This window comes from Diplotaxodon limnothrissa, linkage group LG11 (genome assembly GCF_057381915.1).
Source record: "Diplotaxodon limnothrissa isolate DT_005_m linkage group LG11, D_limnothrissa_male_GT1.1, whole genome shotgun sequence".
NCBI lineage: Eukaryota > Metazoa > Chordata > Actinopteri > Cichliformes > Cichlidae > Diplotaxodon > Diplotaxodon limnothrissa.
The window spans coordinates 21,238,482-21,263,411 of record NC_140606.1 but is presented as its reverse complement, the minus strand read 5'-3'; the positions used below and the strand labels follow the sequence as shown (position 1 = coordinate 21,263,411).

At 38.1% G+C, this 24,930-nt stretch overlaps 2 protein-coding genes across 2 annotated transcripts; both read right to left on the bottom strand.

Annotated features, from left to right (window-relative positions):
• Window positions 1-8,368: 8,368 nt before the first annotated feature.
• LOC146622691 (alpha-lactalbumin-like) lies at window positions 8,369-9,356 on the bottom strand. The gene is made up of 3 exons (XM_085366349.1): window positions 9,129-9,356; window positions 8,971-9,031; window positions 8,369-8,435 (listed from the first exon to the last, which is right to left on the bottom strand). Exons 1-3 carry the CDS (start codon window positions 9,265-9,267, stop codon window positions 8,369-8,371), a joined length of 267 nt encoding a protein of 88 aa, XP_085222475.1. The 5' UTR covers window positions 9,268-9,356.
• Window positions 9,357-16,070: 6,714 nt separating this feature from the next.
• LOC146622690 (uncharacterized) lies at window positions 16,071-17,635 on the bottom strand. Its single transcript, XM_085366346.1, has 4 exons — window positions 17,485-17,635; window positions 16,543-17,040; window positions 16,390-16,450; window positions 16,071-16,137 (listed from the first exon to the last, which is right to left on the bottom strand). Exons 1-4 carry the CDS (start codon window positions 17,633-17,635, stop codon window positions 16,071-16,073), a joined length of 777 nt encoding a protein of 258 aa, XP_085222472.1.
• Window positions 17,636-24,930: the final 7,295 nt, after the last annotated feature.

Sequence of the window (24,930 nt, the reverse complement as noted above, 5' to 3'; positions counted from 1 at the left end):
TAATTTCAGTTTTTCTCAACTGACCTGGTGGAAATGTCACAGCAGAAAGGTCATTCTCACCACTTTTAATGGAGTTCTCAAAAAAATCGGAGCGTTTTTGAAAACAAAAGACACAATAATCAAAGTCTTCTTCACATTTGTCAAAACATTATTAGTCAGTCAGTCATTTCATCATGTTGATATTTGTGAATAATATCTTATTAATCTGTACATTTCCTGCACATGTCATAGACGTCTAAAAAATTACCCAGACCAAAGTTCAAACTGTGAATGCCATATTGATGTCCAAGTTGGGTCATAGTTGGACGCCCAAATTGTGGACCTAGTTTGGACATTAATTAGATGTCCAGAACTGGTCATGGACTGCCATACCCAATATATACATGATCTGCATGTCCAGCTGACATCCAGTGGGAAGTCACAATACATACATTCAACAGCTATTTTATTAAGTATGCCTGTTCCACTGCTTATCACAGTAATCTAAATACCTAATCAGTCTTTCTCATCAGCAGCAACTCAGAGAATTTATACATGTACCTGAGAACCTGAAAAAAACATTATTAAATTTGGCGTGGTTGTTGATCTCAGGAGGGTTGATTTCAGAGACTGTTGATTTACTGGGATTTTCCCATACAACGATCACCAGGGGTTACGGAGAATGGTTTTCCAATTTCCTTGTACTATTGTGCTAGGTATTACTGTACAAAGAGTTGTCTTAAATCAGAAATCATCTAGGGATCATCAGTTATGTATTTTTGTTAGACAGTGTGTTGGTTGATCTGCTATTGTATACATATTTGAACAAAACTTGAAAACAGTAATCAACAGTAGTCAGGAAAGTGAGCGATCTAAAGTTGTGACTGACAGAAGTCCAAACTGTTTTGATGAGTAGTCAGATTCAAGTCAAAAGTCCATCAACACGACAGGAAAATATCTTTAGTAGTGACGTATGTGTAAAAACAATATAGGTGTATAAAATGAATGAGAATTACTAATGAACATATAACACCTGTTCTTAAACAGCTCCATTGGCTTCCATTAAACCTCAGTGTCAATTTCAAGATCCTGCTTCCTACTTTCAAAGCGCTTCATAATCTCGCTCCTCCATATTTATCTGATCTTCTCCATACATACTCATCCCCTTGTACACTTCACTTTTTTTCAGCTTCCCTTCTGTCTGTTCCACCTGCTCCCCTGACTACCATGGGACTCAGAGCCTTTACTTGTCTGTTATTAATACAAATTAATTCATTTTGGGAAAGCCCCGCAACAACGAGGATGACAGTACAGGTCCAGCGTATTTCAGATGTGGGTCCCAGGTTCTGTGGAAAGAGTCCAAAGTGGAGTTGAGCATACAAGTTGTATATTCATTGGGAATACAGTCCATAACAATGTTATGCCAGGATTTCTTAGTTGGGATTGCTGGCCTGCCCCAGAGGAGCAGGATATTCTTCCTGGCCGCAAAAGATAACAGCTGGAACAGTTTCTTGTATTTGCCTTTGATAACCAGATTGTCCATTACTCCCAATATAAGATGTGAGTAAAGTTGCCACCCCCCACCTTCTTTAAATCCAACAAAAGTGGCATAAAATGTTTGTGCTACGTTTGTGCTGGTTTGTGCTGCAATAAATTTCATTTGTGCTGCTATCATTTTAAAGATATTCAAGAAAATTTCTAGAGGTCATCAGAGGTCAACCAGCTGACTGCAGGTTTCCCCGATCTTATAAACAGATGCTATCATTTAAAAAATATTAATAAAATAATGTCTTGATGCGTGCCACTGAAGGTGCTCAAGAACTTCTACTCCTGCACCATCGAGAGCGTCCTGACAGCAAACATTTGCACCTGGTTTGGGAACAGCACCAAGCAGGACAGACGAGATCTGCAAAGAGTGGTGGGCTCAGCCGAACGCATCATTCAATCAGAGCTCCCTGACCTGCTGTCCGTCTACACCAAGCAGTGCAAGTCCAAAGCTAGGAAGATTATGATGGACCTCTCCCATCCCAACAATGGACTCTTCTCACTGTTGAGGTCTGGGAAGCGCTTCTGCTCCCTTAAGGCCAAAACAGAGAGAATGAGGAGGAGCTTCTTCCCCCAGGCTATTCGGGCCCTGAACCAAGTGTAGGACTGGACTCTCACACACATCACATCACCAGACTAACCACCACACATTTCCTATAATCCTATAATTCCTATAATTTATAATCTTTATAATCTCTTTCTGCTATTTGCACATTTTTTACTGTAAATTCCTAAGTTCATTTGTAAATTTTGTAGTAACCTGTAAATTGTAAATACTGTAAAACTTTTTTTCTGTCATTTAATGGTCGGGCATTGTACAGCTACAAGCATTTCACCCCCATGTCATACTGTGTATGGTTGTGTGTGTGTGACAAATAAAATTTGAATTTGAATTTAATTATTCATACATCTTACCTACATCTAGACATAGCGTTTTCAGTGGGAGAAACATTTCGTCACTCATCGACCTGACTTCTTCAGTCTCAGCTGACTGCAGGTTTCCCCAATCTTGTAAACAGTACATTTGCACAGTAAAGGAAACTAGCACCACTGAATGAACAATGGGCTGGGGGGTTAGTTCCATGATTGTTAGTATGCAAATTCTTATGACCATTGATCAACGACTGCTAATCAAAGACACAGATTCTCGAATGACTATGAGTACCATTCACAGAGAGTTGAGGAACTATGATGTGGGATAAACAGATGACCTGACAATGAACAAAGGAAGACAGAGGACTTAAATATACCGTGACACACTGGTTGTAACAACAATTTCTGAGCCATGTTTGTGGCTTGTTTCCTATACTGGCGCTAATCTTGTGATGTTTTATGATAAAAAAGTAATAGATAACTTATTTTGTTTTATAAAGTTTGAGTCCTCACACTGAGTATTTAGAGGCGTTCCCAATGTATTATTTAATAACAATCAGATTTTCTTGAAAAACAGCAGAAATTAACAGAACTAAACTAATTTTTCACAGCAGTGCGCAAACAGTAATTCTTGCTAGTTTAGGTTTATATTTACTTTTATGTCTATGTTTAGTTTTTTATGGTCGGGCATTGCACAGCAACAAGCACTTCACTGCATGTCGTACTATGTATGATTGTGTATGTGACAAATAAAATTTGAATAAATCTATGTTCTTCATGCAGCAACAACTTAACAAGAAGTAGTTTTTATTCCATCAATGTGGCATTTAGAGTTCAGAGGTGCGTTTAACAGTTTGTTTAAAAAGTCAAAATATATCAGCAGGTTATGACATGGAAAAGACAGTTTATTGATATTTACATTTACATGATCTGTGACACTTTGTTTATTATGTTGATTGTTTTCATGAATGGTATGTTCTGTCGCGGTGAGTTATGGGACAGCATTTTCTATTGTCTTTTCAAAAGGATGGTAAAGTGTATATGTTAAAGGAAGCAATCTTTCCAAGCAACGACGAACATTTCTTAATGAATTTAGAGATTTGGAACAGCTCTTATTATGGCTTCCAAGCAAAATGGACTATTGGAACACACCTATTTTTGAAGTCTTCCTTTGTCACAGCCTCCCTCATAGCTGCATGCTCCGCTGTTTTCTTTTTCATGTTTCCAGTTTTGCACCTGCCCTGTTCATGTTTTACTGTGAGATTTTAAATTTTGTTTCTATCTTCCATTTTTTCCATTTAGTTCCTAATTTCTACCAGACACACAGCTTTAGATGACAGGAGGTAAGGACAAGCTGAGAGAAAGTCATGCATTGCAGCAATTCAAATCCAGGCCTCTACATTAACCTTATGTCATATGGATCACCTGCTTTAACCAGTGAGCTAAACTGGTACTTATATCTAAGGTGGAGGCTTCAGCGTGATTTAATTTCATACACAGGATCCTGAAGCCTAACTCCATCATCAAAGGGTTACGGTAAAGTAAAAGGCTTTTTCCTATTTCTGTTTTCGTTTTTCCTATTTCCGTTGTATTATGTGTGCTTTTGCAGCATTTTTCTTATTGCTGGTGTTTTCTTAAGTTGCAGTCCGTTTGGCCTCTTAGGGCCACTGTAGTTTCCCCCTTACTGCGTCTTGCGTCCTCATTTATGTTATAGCATTATTTTACTTTCTTCATTCACTGTCATGTCTAGAGTTAAGCTCCCTCCTTTCTAACAGATGTGATCTTGATTCATTTCCTCCTCATTAAACTTCTCTTCTTGAGTGCTTGGATCAGCCTCCTATCTTAGTGTTTTGTTTTTTTTTGTTTGTTTTTTTAACACCACTTGAGCTGTTTGACAAAAGACTTGTGCTCAGTGGATGATGCTAGAATTATTAGTAGAAGAAGTAGTAGTAAAGTCAATAGTCGTAGTATTATTCAGGTCAGTGGATGGTTGTTAAATTGGTGTTTATTGGTTTGTCTGTTTCAGAGGACATTGTACTGTTGTGGAGGGGGCTGGGATTACTGTTGGCTTGGGTGTGGTAAGGATGAAACTTGACTTAGGTGGTGTTCAGATGAGACATCCAGTCCATTTCACAGAAAACTATAGGAAACATGTTATGCACACAAAGAGCTAACAAGAACAGAATTTTTTTTTAAAAAAAGATCTAAAAAGGTGATCGCCAGTGTGAGTTGTTTTACATGGAGCTCTTCTGAGTCTTTTTCTGTTAGTTTTATCATTTTATGGGATCTGCACCTCCTTCTTAGGAGCAAATAAATAAATAAGATAGGAGCTGTATTAGTCCTTTTTTTACATTACAGTGATTTGGCACTTCTTTATAACAAAAAAAAGAAAAGAAATGCCTTGTAACTACAGGGATGCGCTGAGTCTGATTACATGGCGTCAGAAGAGAATGTTCCTTGCCACACTGGTTCACCTGACTGATTGTTATCTGAGTATGTTTGCAGACTGAGCCAGTCAGTTTATACAGGATGCCTTTGGCTGCTGGGCCACCGTGTTTTACTGGTGTCTTTGTTGTTTGAATAGCTTCCCATGTAACGCAGGAAACGTTTTAATGTTGACGAAACAATACACAAAACCCCAGATGACATCAAATACGCATCACCAGAACATGACATTCAAAGCTTTCCTTGACTTTAGCATCAAATGACAGCACCCAGGAGGACTATTCAGGGGCAGACCAGCAACTACACTTCTCTGAATTTTGCAGTTTGAGTGTAAAGAAGATGTGACCCTGATTAATGTCAGTATATTTGTGTATTTATGAGGTGCAGCATATATCTCATTCTTGAAATATTCATAAGAGTTATCTGTGATCTGCCTCAGCTATGACACTGGTGACTGGACATCAAAATCAATACAGTTCATCACTGGGTCAAAGTGACTGCCATAGATGTTGTCTATTTAGAGGAATAAATGTTGCAGATTCATTTTATATGTTATTAATGAAATAGTGTATCTGTGCACGATACAGTCTCCAGACCTCAACCCCATAGAAAATCTGTGGCGGGAGTTGAAAGTCCGTGTTGCTCGGCGACAGCCCCAAAACATCACTGCTCTCGAGAAGATCTGCATGGAGGAATGGGCCAAAATACCAGCTACTGTGTGTGCAAACCTGGTAAAGACCTATAGTAAACGTTTGACCTCTGTTATTGCCAACAAAGGTTATGTTACAAAGTATTGAGTTGTATTTTTGTTATTGACCAAATACTTATTTTCCACCCTGATTTACGAATAAATTCTTTACAAATCCTACCATGTGGATTCATGGATTTTTTTTTCACATTCTGTCTCTCACAGTTGAAGTGTACCTGTGGTGCAAATTACTGACCTCTGTCATCATTTTAGGTGGGGGAACTTGCACAATCGGTGGCTGACTAAATACTTTTTGCCCCACTGTATTTGTCTCTCAGAAACAGTTCATAACTCCCCTTCAACTCATTCATGTCGCCTAAAAGGTAAACCTGTTTCTCCATCAGCTGTTCAGCTCTGATGATTCAGTAAGGACATCTCCTGGTTTCATCTTCATGTTTCCCTCTCACCACATATCGAAACCAATATCATGACCAGCAGCTTTTACGGCTGTGGTTCCAGCAAACATCAGCTGACACTAGAAATTAATATTAAATACATTCTAACAACAGCTGATCAAGTTTAAAGGTGCTTCTGTTGTTTAACGCGACCTCCGCTAGTTTCCTCTTTCTGGCGCAAAGTGGGAGATAAATAAGCAAGAGAGACGGGACTTGCGGCAGAAACGCCGATCAGCATTTATTTCATACACAAAAGCCCACATGCCAAAATACTCATGATGACGGAGCATGACGTTTAAACCTTTCCTTGACTTGAATATCAAATAACATAACCCAGAGGGATTATTCACGGGCAGATCAGGAAACATAACCCTGATACACTTTAGTATATTTGTCTATTAGAAAGCTGTAGAGACATCTCCTTGAATCTCCTATTAATTCAGAATTTAGGGAAATTCCCAGTTACAGCTGCTGTCTATGCAGAGGAACAAACATATCAGGTATATTATTCTCTTTCTGGGGCAAAGTTTTCCCAAGGTTTTCCAGTCTAACACAGATTGCAGAAGGGGTTGGTCTAAGTAGTTTGCCGTGGTTATTTTTGCTGTGTCACTACCTAAACACACTGAATGACAGCATAAGCTTCCAGGAAGTCTGAAACACAAGGGACACAATAACAATGATATTTAGTTTCAGACGAACCAGCTCCAATCACTCCACCTAAACAATAGCCTTGTTACGGTGTGACGAAATCGGGGTCTTAAGTGTTTTTAAAAATGTTTACTCAACTATTTACCTCTGCAACACTATGCTGCACCTGGGAGTCAATTGTATTGCAATCAAATCAAATGTAAATATTTGGCACAAGGTTATAAAAGGCGAGTCATGCCTTAAAGCAGCCTGTTTTGTTAATATTAGTTTTAGTGCCACTCCCACCCCCACTGTTTCGAAACCATGTCAGCATACAAGCTGATATCTGCTCAGTCTTCTCAGAAACTGTGAGGTGCATTTCTGAAATATTCCCCATTTGTGCTTATGCTTCCAACATTTCTGAAAAAGAATTATCTTCTCGCATTCACAGTCACATCAGCAGTGAGAGACTGATACATGCAACTCAAGACAGAACAGAAAGAGAGACCAAAAGTACCAGGAAAACTTGCCTCGCTTAGCTAGAGCTACCGAGTGAAAACAAAGATAAATGTAGCTACTTTTTATAGAGTGGCAAATAATTTGAAAAGTAGTTTTCCAGACACATAAGAGATAAGATAAGATAAGATAGAACTTTATTAATCCCTCGGGTGGGTTCCTCTGGGAAATTCGATTTCCAAAAAAGCACAGCACCGACAGAAGTTACAGAGTTACAGAATATTATATATATATATATACACACACACACACACACATACACACACATATATAAATACAGAGACAAATATAAATAAAATATACAAAGGGGATAAATAGAATAAATAGGAATAAAAATAAAAATACAAGTGAATTGCACATTTCAAGTATCCACAAATCCACAAATCCACAAATAGACATCCACAAATGTCTATTATTTTAACTATTTTTTATGCTCTTTGGATGACAATCCATCGGCCTATAAAACATGCTTAGCAAAGTGAATAATAATAATAATAATCATCATCATCATCATCAAATTAAACCTTATTTAGACTAACACCACCATAATCCATAATTTAAGCCACTGAGGTCACCTGAGGTTAGGTGTACATGTAGGTTAGGTGGGAAGGGATGGTTTTTAATCTGCCAACGTCAACAGAATGTGTTAAATGTGATTTTTACCATTTGGTCCAAAATACTCACAAAGAGCTTTTCTTTCTAAATACCTCACCTCACATTATTCCAGTTTTATTTCATATGAGAATCATTTTAATGGTTTTTGTAGTGAGTGATTGCTTGGTTCATTTGTTAAAAGATTTTTTTTTTTAGTCATTTGGTTGTAACAACGTTTTACGAAGCATGGTTTGTCATGTGATGCTTTTGAATAAATAGGGAGTAATAGGCAAGCTTTATAAGATTGAAGCTGTTGCGTTTTGGATTTAAGCACACACTCACATAGAGATGATGCAAAGCAATATTTATTGAAAGACAAATACCAGATGTAAAGTGCTGAGTTTTACGCTTTTGAAAGAACAAACATTTTTTTCATAGGATTCTGAGGGCTGATTGCATCACTTGACATTACCATTAAAACATGCAGATACAAGCTGTTATTGAAAGATCAGTGCACCAAACAAACAAAACACTGCTGCACTGTAGAAAATGGAGCATGCAGTTCCTCAATCACAGCTCAGTGGAGATGGATCTGGTGAAGAAACTGACGTGATCCTGTAAGTAGAAACCGTGATCTCACAGCCGTTTAGTCACATCCTTTGAAGAAATTCCCTGTGTGACGACATGACTCTGAGGCTCTGTCCATGATGTCCCTGTTTGATTAGAACAAAAGGAAGTAATTAGACAACACAATTTTGTTGTATTTCTCTATTTTAGTCTCTTTAAATTAAGTTGTTTGTTTTAAATACACTTTATGGACAAAAGACATGAAGCTGGGAAAAAGACATGCAATAATTGATCCTGGGACAGATTCAAACCCAGGCCTCTGCACTGGCCATATTGCACATGAATTACATGCTCTAAACAGTGAGCTAAATCTGCACACATGAGTTTTCAGTGTGATTAATTTCATACACAGAAATGGATCCTGATTCCTTTTATAAAGCCTAACCAGCATCTCACAGAGAATTCTCTACTTCCATCATCAAAGGATCAAATCAAGGAATATTGTGGGAACAATGGTGTTCAGTCTGTACAGCAAAGTTAAGGATGGAATGAAACAGAGCACTGAAGCTGTGCTGGTGACTAATGATGGTACTGTTTTACAGTACATTTACAATGAATGCACCACATATAAGTTTCAGTTATTTATCTGACCTGTGTGTGTTGTGCTTTCCAGAAACTTACCTCCAGTAACCAGTCTGGATAACACAAGCAATATCATCAGTTATGTCATCGTCAGTGAAGGCTGCAAGTAAAAAAATAATAAATTTTTAATATGCAATCATTTTTAAAAGCAACACTTAAATAAGTAATGTCAATTTCCTTCTGCAACAATGACTCACCTTTACAGGAGGCATGGCACATATTTTTGGATGGGCATAATCCCGAATCACAGAACTTCCTGTCAGACAGCTGGAAGAGTCCGTAAAGGCCTTTGGATTCATCCTCCTCCTCACTGTTTGTTTCATCCTCGTCTTCCATTTCGCTGTCATCACGCTCCTCCCCACTAAACTTGTTCTTCTCATGTCTACCTGAGTGAGCGGCCGCCTTTGTCTTTTTACACCACCTGTGCTGTTTGACCCAAAGGTGGAGTTCATTGCGATGATAGTTGAGTTAATAGGGTCAGTAGCAGTGGTATTGGTCAGGTCAGTGGATGTTGAATTGGTGTTTGGTGGTGTGACTGCTCCATTGGTCATTTTGTTGGCTCCTGTTGCGGCGGGGACTGTTGGCTTTGGTGTTGCAGGGATGCAGTTGCCAAACGACTTGACCAAGTCTGTGTTCAGATGAGACATCTTGTCCACTTCACAGATAACTGCAGCAAACAAGGAAGAAAGAAAAGATTAAAAAGGTGATAAGAGTCGTCTTCCATCAACCTCCAAAATACATAAAAAGACAACAGTGACAGAGACAAATGAGCTACCTTCAAAATGTGCCTTTGGTTTTACTTTAGGGACTATTGTTTTTCAGTCACTGGGACCATAAATCTTTATCTCATTGAATGCCAGATGAACAGACAAGTGAACAGACAAACTGGTCTAGGTTCTCCAGCATCCCTTCACAAGAGCGAAATGAACACTGAAGGAGCCTGAGAGAGACTGCTCTCTTTTATATGAAGCTCTTTGTAGTTATTTCTTAAAAGCACACTTTCATTTTGTGTTAATCTTGCATTTTTGTGTTCATTTTTGTTTTCCACATTACATGCTGCTATGCATGCACCATATTTAAGCTCACCTGTTGCCTCTTTCCCCCTGTCTCCCGGACAAGCAACGTGAGCTTCATATCAGTACTTTCTGTCGGAAAAGGTGAAAATGAAATGATTGTTGTGATGTCTTTTTAAATAAAATACATTTTCATTAAGTAAAAGAATTTTGCAAGACTTTGTTCTAAGGTCTCTTTTTGTAAGAGAGGAGCTGAAAAATGGTTGCCTTTTCTTTATATGCAGAACCCATTCATTTGATTATAGTCTAAAGTGAAATCACTGGTTAAAAAACAATATTGACAGAAAAAGTACGGAAACAAATGTTTTTTTACATAATATGATGAAAACATTGCGATTATAAATGTAGCAAATACTTACCACGTTGGGCCACTTGATCGACTGCTAACTGAAAGAAATTTGCCTTCTCTGTATGTTTGCAGATAGAGCCGGTGCATTTATATGTGATGGCTTTTAGCAGTGGACAAGCCTGTTTCACTGCTGCCTTTGTTGTATGGGGAGTTTCCCTTAATACACAGGAAATCTTTTAATGATGATGAAAGAACACACAAATGTGGTTTTGATTATTGTTATGCAATTGCTTATGGATTACATTATTTTACCTGGCCCATTTAGCATTAAATCATCCAACACCTGACTTTCACTGCTTTCATTGACTTGAACATCCCCATATGGAAAAGATATATATAAATCTTATAAAGTTTGTATCTGTCTTGTGTGAAACTTGTATGAAAAGCATACAAGAGTGAATACAGACATAAGATCCCTTGAAAAAATTATATAAATGAAAGTTGTATGTTTTGGACACTTACTAAAACAATATATGAAAGTAATGAGTAAATCATATAAGTTATTAATATTTCTTTTCCATATGGGTCAAGTCAACGCACCCAAAAGGATTATACAAGCACAGATGAGGGAGTAGACTTCACTGAAACTTTTGTGTTTGATATATTTAGGAGGTGCAAAATGTTTCTCGGAACAGAGTGGAACAGATCTGAAGTCACAATGATGAAAGGTGTGATCGCACCTTTTACTAAGATGACTTTTATTTGCACCCCCCATCCCCTCCCTACTGTTTCTAAACAGTCTAAGCATATAAGATGATATCTGTTAAATCTTCTCACAAATTTCTCACAAAGTGCAAACATTCCCCATTAGGACTTGTGCTTCCGAAATGTCTGGCTGTAATTATCTTCACATTAGGAGAAACATCTGTTAGTCAGACCTTAACTTCATCTGGTTCACTACCACTATTACCTTTTTCCCACTAGTTACTAGGTTCAACTTGATTTGGGGGTTTTCCATTAGGTGGTAGTACTTGGTAGTGTTTTTAGTACCTGCTTGGCCAGGATTCCAAATGAGCCGAGTCAGACCAAAAATTTGACATCAAAAGATTCTATACCACAGTCTGACAAAAAGCTATAGACTAAGCAGCAGATATTCTATCGCCTGAACATCCTCCATTGTTGTGTTGTGCTTGTGTTGCATACAAATGACATCATGGGACTTTAGGCCACATTGCTATAGTGACCCCAAGGACATTGAGTTGGTACTCGGTCATAATGACAAATGACTGAACAGGGGCGACTAGAGTGACTAGGTTCTAGTGGGAGTGAGGCATATGTGTAGAGGAGCTGCCTGAATCATATCTCCCGTGAAAGATTGATAGAGAAAACTCAAGACAGAAGAGAAACAGTGAGACCAAGAATAACAGCATTGCATTGTCTTAGTTAACTATAGTAGAACTACTAAAAGTGAGTGAGGATAAACATAGCTACTTTTTATAAAGTAGGTGTCACGGTCTGCGGGAGGCAGACCGAATGGAGAATGAGTGGAGGACTCAAGTGCGGACACTGACAAGGAGACGGAATTAACTTTAACGAAAAACTAGCCTTTATTTGGAGCTGATAAGAGAGCATACAAAAATTAAGCAAACAGGCTGAGACCAAGCTAAGAAAACTTGGAATAAACTATGACAAGACTAGAGAGACTGTGAAAGCTATGCATGCTGAAAATACTTTAAAATGTGAAGGGACACTATGAAGTCTAAAACTAGACATGGGGAGGGGAACACAGATGACACCACACTGAACACAGGAAGACGGAGGGCTTAAATACACACACATATGAGGTGATCAGGGGAAGTGGAGACACATGAGGAAACAGCTGACTGGAATGAAAATAACGACGCCATAGTGGAAGTGAAAACTAAGTACATGGAAACAAGACTTCCAAAATAAACAGGAAACAGTAAGAGACACAGACATGACATAAATTTAACAAGTACCACAGAGACATAAAACATGACAGGTAGACATGAAGCTGGGAGACTTAGAACAGAGGAGAAGACACAAAAGGATCTGCAAAACAAAGGACTAACACAGCACTCCAGGCATCGGAACACTTAATAAGATAAACAAAACTCAAACCAGAACACGAATTACAAAAAAAATACAGTAATACTAAAACACTGGGTCACAGGACCCAGTACCGTGACATCGGGGGACGCTTTTGGCGTTTTCATATAATGGCGTTCTAAGGTAGCTGGGATAGGCTTCACTCCACCCACGACCCTGGTAAGTGGAAGACAACGCATAGATAAATGATAAGGACTATTTTACTTTTCCTAGACATGAGAAAAATCAAATATCTTCAGCTCTTGATGATCAGCTTAATGATAACATCTAATGACCAAAAGAATTGCACGGGCGGTTGTTGCTGCACTGTATGCACTATTTTCCTCTTTATGATGAGTTTTGCCAGCTTGTCAGAAATTATATACCCCCCCCCCCCCCAATGTTTTAAATGGTTCACTAATTTTAACTGGAAAATGATCTTCAATTACAACATTATTATTATTATTATTATTCATATGCAGAGGAATCATGAAGGAACAGAGACTCTTCCTTCTCTTTTTCATTATTATCACAAAAAAAGAAGAACACAAAGGGAAAGTAAAGTAAGAATGCACTAAAAGAAAGTGAACATTTTAAAACTTAAACAAAGATGCTGATGGTTTAATTCCCCAAAATTATGAGGAAGAAACACCTGAAAGGTTTGTTGTTCAATCCCTGGTTGCTGAAGTGTTCATGCCAAGGTATCCTTAAACAAGATAGGGCTTTGGAGTTGACGTCACGCGCAGTGCATTGTGGGATCGCGGCGCCATGCCAGTAGGCCAGAAAGCAAAACAAGCACACAGTGTTAGAGTGTTGGAATCGGGACTGCCAGAACCATGCTCAAAATCAGCGCAAAAGACAAAGGGCTGTATCGCGACCGATTGCGCCCAGACGCCAAGAGACGGTACTTTGAAAAAATTGCATGCATCGGTAATGTGGACCCGTATGAAATAAGGAAGTGGAGTGGAAACCCAGATGACCTACCGCCTTTGTCCTATCCCGATATCTTTGCATACCTTGTCTGTGGAGTCAGCGCATACACAGCAAACCAGTTTAAGAATTATACATCCCTGGAGGCCCACATCCAATTCACAAATGGCTGGGTGCAAGATTTGTCCATCTTTAAGCCTCCACGCTGCGAGTACGTTGTCGTTAAGACATAGGTAAGTCGGTTTGAACTTGATAACTTTCTAAACAACTTCCTTGTTACAGTTTTTGATTTGCACGTGCAACGTGCTGCTCTAAATAGCCTGTAATGTTTCATTTTGTGGTTCAAGATTGATGCCAGCTGTGTGTTGCCATGTAAATAGTTTGCATTTCATTTTTATGTACTTGCTAAGTACATGTGAACAGATCAAGAATAAAAAACAAACAAACAAATATACTATTCTTTTCTGTTTTATTGAAACTACTTCACACAAAGTACAATTATTTACAATGAACTACACATGCAACACAACAGCTTTATGAATAGTCAACAAGAGCAAGTTTCATTTGGCCCTGGTTTGACAACCACACTGGGGCACATATTCACCAAAACACAGCAAACCTTAACAATCTTATCGAGCAGTGTTGTGTTTATTTCTGCTCTGCCCTGTTCATTGCACACACAATACTTCGTCTGCCCTTTAGCTTCCGTGATGCTGTCTGTCCGCTCCCCACTTCTGTCAGATCTTCATCAATCACTTCTGCACAGGGCACACCTTCAGACTCTGCAGCTGCATAACAAAAGCCTGTAAGATAAAATTAGTGCATACACATAAGGTAAATGTACACCAATATTCCAATGACAGGTGTGTGATTCATCTGGAAGTTATGTGCGGATTAGTGTACAGTGATAGCAATTTAGTATGTTTTTAGAGCTCAAACCAACAAAAAGCTGGGGATTGCACAGAACTCGATATCCGCTCGTCTCACTGCTGCAATGCAAGCCTGACGTCTTTGTTTAGTAATATCGGATACATGGGATCCCTTACGTTGCCTCCAGGATGGAAAACGATGAAAAGAGAGCCCATTATCCAGCTTCTTGCCTTCACGATCGTGTGATCTAACGTTGCAACTGACAACACAACACGTACGAACCATAGCTGAAGCTGTATCCTGTGTCTGGCCTACTGTCATGGCGGAAGGGGGCGTGGCCCACCTCCCGTGACATCACGCTCCAAAGCCCTATATTGAATGCTGATAAGTACGTGAATGCCAGATAGAAAGTACTTAGGGAAAAAGTCACTATATGACAGTGTGTGGGAATGAGTGAATTATACTTGAGTGCTCAGTCAAAGTAGAAAAGGATTTTAAAAGAACTAGACTATTATAATTACTACTATAGGGTCCAAAGTGGAATATCTCATTCAGAAAGGTCACCTGAGGCAAAGTGTAAATAGGAGCTGAAACACATGGAAAGAGGTCCTTTATAATCTGCCAACTTCAAGGACAAACAGGAAAAAAGGAATATATGTGTCAGGGTCCTGGGACTGGGCGACCCAGGATCCCTGAGCAGTCATGTATTATATTATTATTATTATTGTTGTTGTGTATTTTGGTGTTGCTCCTCCTTCCCTGTGCTTGTGTATATGTGTGTGTGGGTGGCTGAGCACTTGTTTATAGGCGGCGTCAGGCCTGGAGGGTGTGGCCCTGCAAGGGGACTGGCCACACCCGAAGCCACACACCTGCTGCTGATCAGGCCTCGCCGGGGGAGCTACTTAAGAGAGTCTTGGAGCTCCCACCGACGCGGGATCATTGCATGAGACTCCACGTTAGTCACCCTGTCTAAGTTTAGTCAGAAAGTGTATGCCTGCCATTTCTGAGTGTCCTGACAGCTGCGCTATTGTTTCCCGCAGAAAGAGCGTGGAAGGCACGGAGAGCAGCGAGCACCGGGGGGTGCTGACACGGGAGCAGAGAGCACACGGACTATTCACGGGAGACACGACACGGGAATTTATTGTTACGTTGTTTTCACTCTGTAAATAAACACTGTTTGTACATAGAGCACCGCGCCTGGGTCCTCCTTCCCCACTCCTTCCACGGTGTGCCATGCCATACCGTGACAATATGTGTTAACAGTAAGTCTTAACATTTGGTCCTGAGGTTTTACTGTATAAATATCTCAGTTTAATCCATTTTTATTTCATATGAGAATAATTTTAATGGTTTGCACAGTAGCCAATTGCTTGGTTTATTTCTGATTAATGAAATACCTTTAAGTCTCCTGGTTGGAGCAAAATTTTATCTCTCATGCTTTCAGGGTTATTTTTCGTATGGTGGTGCACATGTCGTGGTGTTAAATAAACGTGAAGCAACAGGTAGTCTTCATGAGATTGAAGCAGTTTTGTCATTACTATTAAAAGTACTATAAATATATAATAACACAAACACAAAGATGCTGCAAGTCAATATTTATTGAAAGAAAAGAAATAGATGTAAAGCGTTGAGTTTTAGACTTTTGAAAAAGTAATCATTACTTTGTAGGAATTTGAGGGCTGATTAGGTCTATTGGCATTACTATTAAAACATACAGGTACAAAGCAACGGTTACTGAATGATCCACCAACCAAACAAACAAACAAAAAATGCTGTTTGGTTGGTAATGGAGCATGCGGTTCCTCAATCACAGCTCACGGAAGATGGATCTCATTAGGAAATTGTAGCAACCAAGATCTCACAGCCATTTAGTCACATTCCTCAAAGAAATCCCTGGTGCGACGACATGACTTCGAGGCACTTTTCATGATCTCCCTGTTTGATTAAAACAAAAGGCAGTTATTAGGCAACACAATAATGGTGTTCAATCCTTGCAGCAGTGTTAAAGACTAAATGCTTTGGAGACGTGATTATGGCCCAACACCTTACTGAATTTTTTTGCTGTTTTTCAGTATATGGATATTATGAATAAATCAGCAAATTAATGTATCACACAATAATATGACATTTTTTCAAAGCTTTGGTTATTTATCTGACCTATTTGTGTTGTGCTTTCCAGAAACTTACTTCCAGTAACCAGTCTTGACAACACAAGCAATATCATCAGTTATGTCATCATCAGTAAAAGCTGCAAGGAAAAAAGAAACCATTTTTAATATACACAATAAAAAAGCAACATTTAAACAGTAAATCTGTGTTTGCTTGTTTGCAAGGACTCACCTGTGCAGGAGGCATGGCACATACTTTTGGATGGACATAATCCCGAATCACAGAACTCTCTGTCAGACAGCTGAAAGAGCCCGTAAAGGCCTTTGGATTCATCATGCTCCTCACTGCTTGTTTCATCCTCGTCTTCCATTTCACTGTCATCCTTGTGCTCCTCTTCACTAAACTTTTTCCCCTTCTCACTGTGTGAATCAGCATCACGCCTTTGTCTTTTCACGCCACTTGTGCTGTTTGACACAAAGGTTGTGTTCCCTGAGCTGATGGTGGAGTTGACAGTAGTTATAGTGTTAGTAGTACCAGTAGTGGTGCTGGTCAGGTCTATGGTTGTTGAATTGGTGTTTGTCACTGTGGCTGCTCCAGTGATCGTATTGTTGCCTCCGCTTGTTGAGGGGGTTGTGACCACCGCTGGGTTTGGTGCGGTAGGGATGCACTTGCCAAATGACTTGACTAACTTGGTGTTCAGATCAGACCTCCTTTGTACTTCACAGATAACTGCAACAAACCATTCATGTCCACAAACAAGGACAAGAAAGTTTTACTTTGGTGGCTACTTTTTCAGTTATTATCCTCTGTGTTGTAGAAAAATTTCACTTTACAATTACATTATTGATGCAGTTGATAAAGACATTTAAATAGAAAAATTGCATGTTGCTAATATTACTTCACAAAGTATTTGCAGCTAAGATAAAGCTTTATTACTGATTCTGTATTTGCATGTTTAAAGTAAACAGTAAGTAATGTCATCAGATATATCAAATGCAATTAATGTTTTCCTCAAATATAGAAGAAGAATCAAGCAGCAGTCAACTTAAATAATTTTGTACCGCTAAGGTACAGCTTTGATCCTGATTTTCATGAGCACCAAAGTGATTTGTACTTTGACTCTGAAGGTTATGAAGATTCTTTGCTAAGTACCCAAAGCACATTTGAGCTCACCTGTTGCCAACGTTCTTTCCTTCAGTCTCCTGGGCAGATCAAGCATTTCACCGAGCTTTTCTCTGAGCTCGCATTTGGAAACGATCCGGCTCTCAGAAAAACTGGGCAGCAGAACTGCCACAGCCACCACAACAAGCAACTCGAGTTTCATGTCAGCAGTTTCTGAGGGAAAAAAGTGAAAATTACCTCCGCTTTGTATTTGTAGGTCTACAACAACAAAAAATGGTTAAAAAAATAACAACACTATAGCAAGTGAGGGAACAAACTGAAGTTTTGTTTTTTTTTACATAATACGAAAACAAATTATAATGACTAAAAAACGTTTTAAAATTAAAGAAAAATTTTCTTACCACTTTGGTTGACCAGCTTGCCTTTTCACTGCGAGAATTTTCCCCCACCTGTGTATGTTTACAGACAGAGCCTATGGGTTTATATATGATGCTAGGACCAGTGGGCCAGCCTGTTTTACTGCTGCGTTTGTTGTTTGGGGAGTTTCGCTTGGGAAAGGAAAATTTTTAACGCTGTCCAAACAATACACAAAAGCCCTCATGACATTAAATACTTATCACCTGAACATGACATTCAGATCTTTCATTGGCTTTAACAACATGTGACTGCATCTACGAGGAGTAACCATACTAGGAATAGACTTCTCTAAATGCTGAATATTCACAAGAGTGGAAGAGGTCTGAGGTCACAGTGATCGTGATCACTGGACACCAAAGTCAAACCAATTCATCTCTCTGTCTGCGTGACTGTTGCAGCCAAATTTGAAGTTTGAAATTTGACTTCAGTCACAGCTGTCGTGTATGTAGAGATAAAAAATAAAAGAGATAAAATTGCAAAGTGAAGCAAAAGATAAACAAAAAAATTAAATAAAGGTATTCATAACTGTTCTAATTTGAACAGTTTACTGTTAAGTTTGTTTTCATTTACATAAAATTTATTCTTAACTTGTCCTAAGATGTTATAAGAAAATGTAATTGATTCCAAATTTCTTCACATCTGCATCATTTAAAACACAATTTTTTCTCCAGGATCATGTGTAATCTGCCAGCTTCAAGGCCAAGCAGGAAAAAAGTGTATGTGTTAAGGGTAAGTCTTAGCATTTGGTAAGAAGTTAAGCTAAAACGATCAGCTCACATTATTCAAATTTTTATTTCATATGAGAATCATTTTAATGGTTTGAATAGCCAATAAAATATTTTATTACTCTCCTTTTCTGAGTAATGCTTTGTAGGTTCTGCTTCTCATACTGGCACTCTCGTCTCATGTGGTCTTTTGAACAAATAAGAAGTAATAGATAAATTGAGTTTTGGCATAGCAATGAAAACATATGCAGCATGCCACTTAAATATAGAAAACACTGTTTCATGATGTTTAGCAGGTAATGGACCCTGTGGTTCTTTGATCACAGTGTAGCAGAGATGGACTAAATGAGGAAATTATTGTGATCTTGCAAGTAGAAACTGATCTTGCAGTCATTTAGTTGCATTCTTGTGGCAACCTGACTCTGAGGTACCGCACAATCTGCCTGTTTGATTAGAGAAAGTTATATTTCACTATTTTAGTTCCTGTTATACTAAATTCATTGTATTGGATTCAGTGCCAGCACTTATGTGTACCTTCCTTGGAACGAATGTGATGTCACAATGACACTGGCACACAAAAATCAAATAAATCCAATCAGTAACTATAAATGACATGTTGTAAGAAATTTCCAATCACAGCTGTTGGATATGGAGAGGAGCAAATATGTGAGTTATTTTATTCTGTGTCTGGGGAAAAGTTTGCTCATATTTGTCCAGCACTGACTCAGTTGGCAGAAGGGTAAAACTCAATAGTTTGTCATGATTATTTTTGCTGTGTCACTGTTTAAGCACATTGAATGGCATTACACATTTCCAGATACCCTGGAACACAAGTTAGACAAAACAATGATCTTTAGTTTCAGAAGAACCAGTTTAAATTACTCAATGTCCACTTAAAGAATAGCCTAGTCACTGTATCATGACAAGAGGGGCTTAAATGTCTTTAAAAATGTTTACTCGCTGACTTACCTGCACTCCACACAAAATGTAAAGTTATTTTATTATTTATATAGGCTTACAGTATTTAACTATAAATGAGATGTTAACCTGATTAATGTCATTGTATTTGAGTATTTGAGAATTGCAGAATGTATCTTCTTCTTGAAATATTCATAAGAGTGGAACAGATTTGAGTGACTCTGATTACTCAAAGCCAAAAAAATACCTTCTAGTCTGCATGACTGTTGCAGCCAAATTTAAAGAAATTCCCAGTCACAGCTGTCGTGTATGTAGAGAAATCAAAATATCAACTCTATTATTTTACTTCCTCCCTTTCGTCTTCATTGCAACAAAGATTCAATAAAGAAACATAAAGAATAAAAAAGGGGGGAAAAAGAAAAAATCACAACATGAAGCAAACAAACTATACAACTACTAAGATCAACAGCTTCAGCAGTTATTAAACCTGGCAGAGAGTTCAGGGTAAAAATCTCTAGAAGGGATCGTCCCCTTTGGAGATGGTCCTAAGGGTGGTTGAGGAAATATCTTAAGATGGAATAGTAGGTGGTTGACAGCCTTTTTCCTCCTATTTAAAAATACTCATACTACTGAAAATTGTTTACAGTATAAATATTTCATCTTTCCTTTGAAACTTCCATTTTTACTCATTTATTCTACTTTATTAACAGGAAGTTTTTGTTAAATTTCATTTGAAAAAAAATTATCAGTTAAAGTACATAAATTCTACAGTTTTTTTCCCCTCAGTAGTCATTGCCAAATATCATATATTGCAGTCTTATATATTGGCATACACATGGCACTTGCAAGTAAATACAAAATTCAGTTTTTAAACAATGATTTCATTCATTGTGGGGGAAAAGGGGTCCCTATTATTTTACTTTACCATTTAGTAGGTCAACATGTATGCGTTAAGAGTAAGTCTTAGCATTGGATCCTAAGCTCAGCTGAAAAGCTCAGTTCACATTATTCCAATTTTTATTTCATATGATAATCATTTTAATGGATTGAATGGTGAACATTTGCTTCGTTTATTTCTCGCCAATAAAATACATTATTAGTCTCCTTTTCTGAATAATGATTTGTGAGGTCCTGATTCCCATACTGGTGCTCTTCTCATGTGATGCTTTTGAACAAACAAGAAGTAATAGGTAGATTGAGTTTCGGCATGCCACTCAAATATAGAAAACGTTGTTTTTTTTTCATGATGTTTAGCAGGTAATGGACCGTGTGGTTCTTAGATTACAGTTCAGCGGATATGGACTTAATGAAAAAATTGTTGTGATCTTGTGACTGATCTCTCAGCCGTTTAGTTCCATTCTTGCGGCGACTTGAGTCTGAGGCACTCCTCACAATCTGCCTGTTTGATTAGAGAAAGTTATGCGTATTGAAGTATCAAGTTTCAAGTTTTGTTGTCATGTACAGATAAACAGTGTAGCCACATTTACCTGTAATGAAATTCTTGGGTTCGTAAATTACATGTTTCCAGGTAGTCTGGAACACAAGGCAGATGATAACAATGGTCTTTAGTTTCAGAAGAACCAGTTTAAATTACTGTGTTCACTTAAAGAATAGCCTAGTCATTGTGTGACGACAAGAGGGGCTAACTTACCTACACTCCGCACAAAATGTAAAATTATTTATATAGTCTTACAGTGAGATCATCTACAAACAGGAGTGCATGGACTGTAAAAAACAACAACAACAACAAAAATAATGCCAATATAAAATCCAAATACAGTGAAAATAATTTATTTATTTTACTGCAGTCAAATAAATTCAAAATTCTAGGAACAAGGATATAGAGAGTAATTTGTACTTTTAAAGCAGTGAGACCAAAAAACAGTAAAACATGCTCAGTTAGCTAGAGCTACTGAAGTGAAGCAAGGACAAACAGGCCTGTTAATTGTAAATGCAAATTTCAAACAGCTAAATAATGTCAAAAAGTACACAAACATCCATCTGCTTGTGCTTGGCAAATTGATATTTGATAAACTGGAAGTTTAAATCTTACATGAAATGTCCTTAAGGTCATATGCTATCGTGGACTTTAACAGTTGATGTTGTGAAATGTCTTTAAACTTCAAATCAATGCTGTCCAGAGTTATAGTAAACTATAACGCTATATATAATGGTATGGTTTACTAAATTAATAACTCAAACTAAATGCAAATAAGTGAAATTACATTTTAGTTGATTGAAATTAAAAAATCAAAATAGACTTTAAAATATGTAAACTAACTGAAACGATTTTGTAAAAGTGGTAAACAGATACGATTATTAGTTTCTGTATTTTTTTTCTGAAACTTACTAAATAAAAACAAAAGTAAAAACTAGAAAATACAAACTATAATCTGTATGACACCTCTGGCACTATGGTGGCTGAAATGCTCCAGCTGATAAGGTCCACTTTCCCTTTGCCATCAAACTTTGTCATAGATTCAAAAAACAAGCTCTAGTCTAAAATGTCCCCATCATTAAGCTATTTAAATCAAAACTTTCAGAAGGACTTTTTTAATACCTATTCTGCTCTTGATGATCAGCTTCATGATAAACTCAAACTATCACATGACTGCAGGAATCTGGTAGCAACCAACAAAATTGCAAGGCCGATTTTTCTTGCAGCACTCTATACCTTTTTGTGACGGGTTTCACTAGTGACTTACCAGCTTGTTCTAATAGCTCAGCTCTTTTGGCTCCCAGGTGGCTCTTCAGATTTTTTGTTTCTTAAATTAATTCATTACCAAAAATTAAATTAAAACTTAAAAGTAAAACTATGTGTAAAATGAGTGACTAGTATACAAAACATACATTATATCAGATGTTTACTATTTATATGATCATAAAAAATAAATTTTGAAGTACAAAAACAAGCACACATCTGAATTTGACAAAAAGATCCATGTATACTTAATATTTATTAACCTTTAACTGTTTTACTAGAGTGAAACAGGACAGCTTATCACAAAATAAAATCTAACATAAGAAAAGCCAAGTCCCTCAGCTTTAAGCGGTTGATCCCGTTTATTCTCTCTGTCTTTGACTGCCCTGTTTTGGAGAGGATTCTCTCTCAGGGGGTTGAAATTTTACTGTCGTCAGTCATCTTCTCAAGTTTCCAGAATGTTTTCTTTGTATCAGATGTTCTCTCTCTCTCTCATTTACACGTACAAAGAAGCACAAGGGAGGGAAATGAGCGTGTGGTGTGTCTGTAACCTCCCCTCCTTCCCTTCTGCTCAGTACAGGCCAATGACTGTTTGGTGCGAACACTCAGACGTCATCACACATCATGCAGTTGACCAATCATGTATGACTTGAATAGGAAAAAAAAGAGAGAGAGGAAGAAAAAAAAAGAAAAGTGTCTCAGGCTCCCAGGCAGGAACTGATTCTCGTTATTCACTTCAAAGAGTCATCTCTGAAAGTCGCTTCATTCACACCTGACACTTCACTACGGGTCAGGAAATATACATTTTTAAATATAAATATTGTAAGTGTCCTACATGTGGTGGTGTCGTTCCAAGATTGCTGGGTTGTATGTGTCACGGTGTAGGAGAAGAGGACCCAAACGCTGGATTCAGAAGCAAAACCATGTGCCTCATATATGAAAACTAAAAGTAAAAACTTCATTATTACTTTTTATGTCATTTTAAGCAGTGCATAAGTAAATGTAACTAGTTTATAACTAAAAAAAATCCCTATCTTACTCTCAATCAAGCTCAAGTCAATATGCTTATGAACAAAAATAAACAGCAGAAAACAGAGCAGGGCATAGGCCCATGTGAGCTTTTAATGATGCAGTCAGGTCAAACTCTACAAGGCATCGGGATACAATGATTGTGCTTAAAAAACCTACAACTTAAAAAATTGTGCTGTATAAATGTGTGAATGGACTTGCTCAAGCAAGGCAGAAAAGCCTCATGTAGACATTGCCCCACCGCACCATCATCTGAACTATCGAGGTCACCTGAAGTTGTAAATGTGCTTTTTAAATGTCCAGGAAGGGATTGTTTTTAATCTGTCATCTTCAAGGGAAAACAGAAAAGTACATGTATATGTTATGGATCTTCCCCCAGAATTACATTTCAATGCATTTTATCTGAGATTACAGTGTGATTGCACATTGGTTAGAGGTAGAGTGTCTACTTTCCAAGTTCAAGTGTCTACTAGTATCATCTATTAATTGAAAAGTTGGTGGTCCCTGGTTGCTGTAGTCTGCAACCAGGGACCACCATTTATTATCTTGCCCAAGTATCCTTGGGCAAGATAATGAATGAACATAGAAAAAAGTGGACATAGATTTGAGCGCTTAGGCAGAGTTACAAAGCATTATAAAGGAACTAGTCCATTTAACATCTTTACGGGGGCCAATGTGGGAAACCTCATTAAGACATCATGTGAATTACTGAGGTCACCTGAGCAAAGCGTAAGAGAAAGTTAAAAGTTAATTAGTTGGTCAGCAGTTGTACAATATATATACTGGGAATACAGCCAAATATTGTACCACACAGTCATGTAAAATTTATTTAAGCTTTTGGTTTAAGTTAATGAATTGTGAAATAAAAAGTGTCATATAGGCTTTTACAAGTCAACAAGTGCAAAAAAAATAACATAAAAGCCTCTGGAATTAAATAATAGTACAGAAATAATGCCTCATCTGTATAAGAAAAATTACCAGCACTGTGTCAATACGATAGAAATTTCTTTTGCAGTTCATCTGAAAAGATGCAGTTGCGCTTTGGGATCTTTTAAACATCATTAGGCGTGTTGCTGCACGCTGTCTGTCCCATCTGTGAGTGCAGAACAAGCGCTCACAAAGCAGCAGCTCAGGGATGACGTCAAACACATGGGTCCTCTGTAGGCCTATAGGAAAACCCAGACATTTTTATCAATCTCGAAAATCCCCCCAGACGCCCCGGACAGAATGTGAAAAGAGGACATGTCCGGGGAAAAGAGGATGGTTGGTCACCCTAAGTTAGTCAAGAAGTAAGAAGTGTTTGTGAACTAAAAATCCAGAATGTGCGATACTGTTTGTCAGGATTTGGACAGCTCAGTGTGTGCTCCCAATGCAGGGGAAACTAATTCTGCCGGGGAGACCAACCTTGGCACTTGTGCAGGTGAAGCCAACAGAACGATATGCTTCATCCTATTTTCTAGTATTTGGCTTGGAAGGAAGCTGGTTTGGAAACATATTCGTCGATGCTTTATCTTCTGCTTTGAGTTTATGTGGGAGCCCCGTCAAAAACCTGTCCATTATGTTAGCAGTGTCCACGTGGTTTTTTTTTTTTTTTTGGGGGGGGGGGGTTTGGTGGGGTTTTTTTGTTTGGTTTTTTTGTATTCATACCATTCGCCATACCTCATCTGTGCAGGAGGTATGGCAAATGTTTGGATGGGCAATAACCGT

Coding starts and splice junctions, on each gene's coding strand:
- LOC146622690 (XM_085366346.1), bottom strand. CDS start 17,635: ATGAAACTCGAGTTGCTTGTTGTGGTGGCTGTGGCAGTTCTGCTGCCC. Junction 16,451..16,542: donor GTGCCATGCCTCCTGCACAG/GTGAGTCCTTGC, acceptor TTTTCCTTGCAG/CTTTTACTGATGATGACATA. Junction 16,138..16,389: donor GTCAAGACTGGTTACTGGAA/GTAAGTTTCTGG, acceptor TTAATCAAACAG/GGAGATCATGAAAAGTGCCT.
- LOC146622691 (XM_085366349.1), bottom strand. CDS start 9,267: ATGGAAGACGAGGATGAAACAAACAGTGAGGAGGAGGATGAATCCAAA. Junction 9,032..9,128: donor GTGCCATGCCTCCTGTAAAG/GTGAGTCATTGT, acceptor TTTTACTTGCAG/CCTTCACTGACGATGACATA. Junction 8,436..8,970: donor ATCCAGACTGGTTACTGGAG/GTAAGTTTCTGG, acceptor CTAATCAAACAG/GGACATCATGGACAGAGCCT.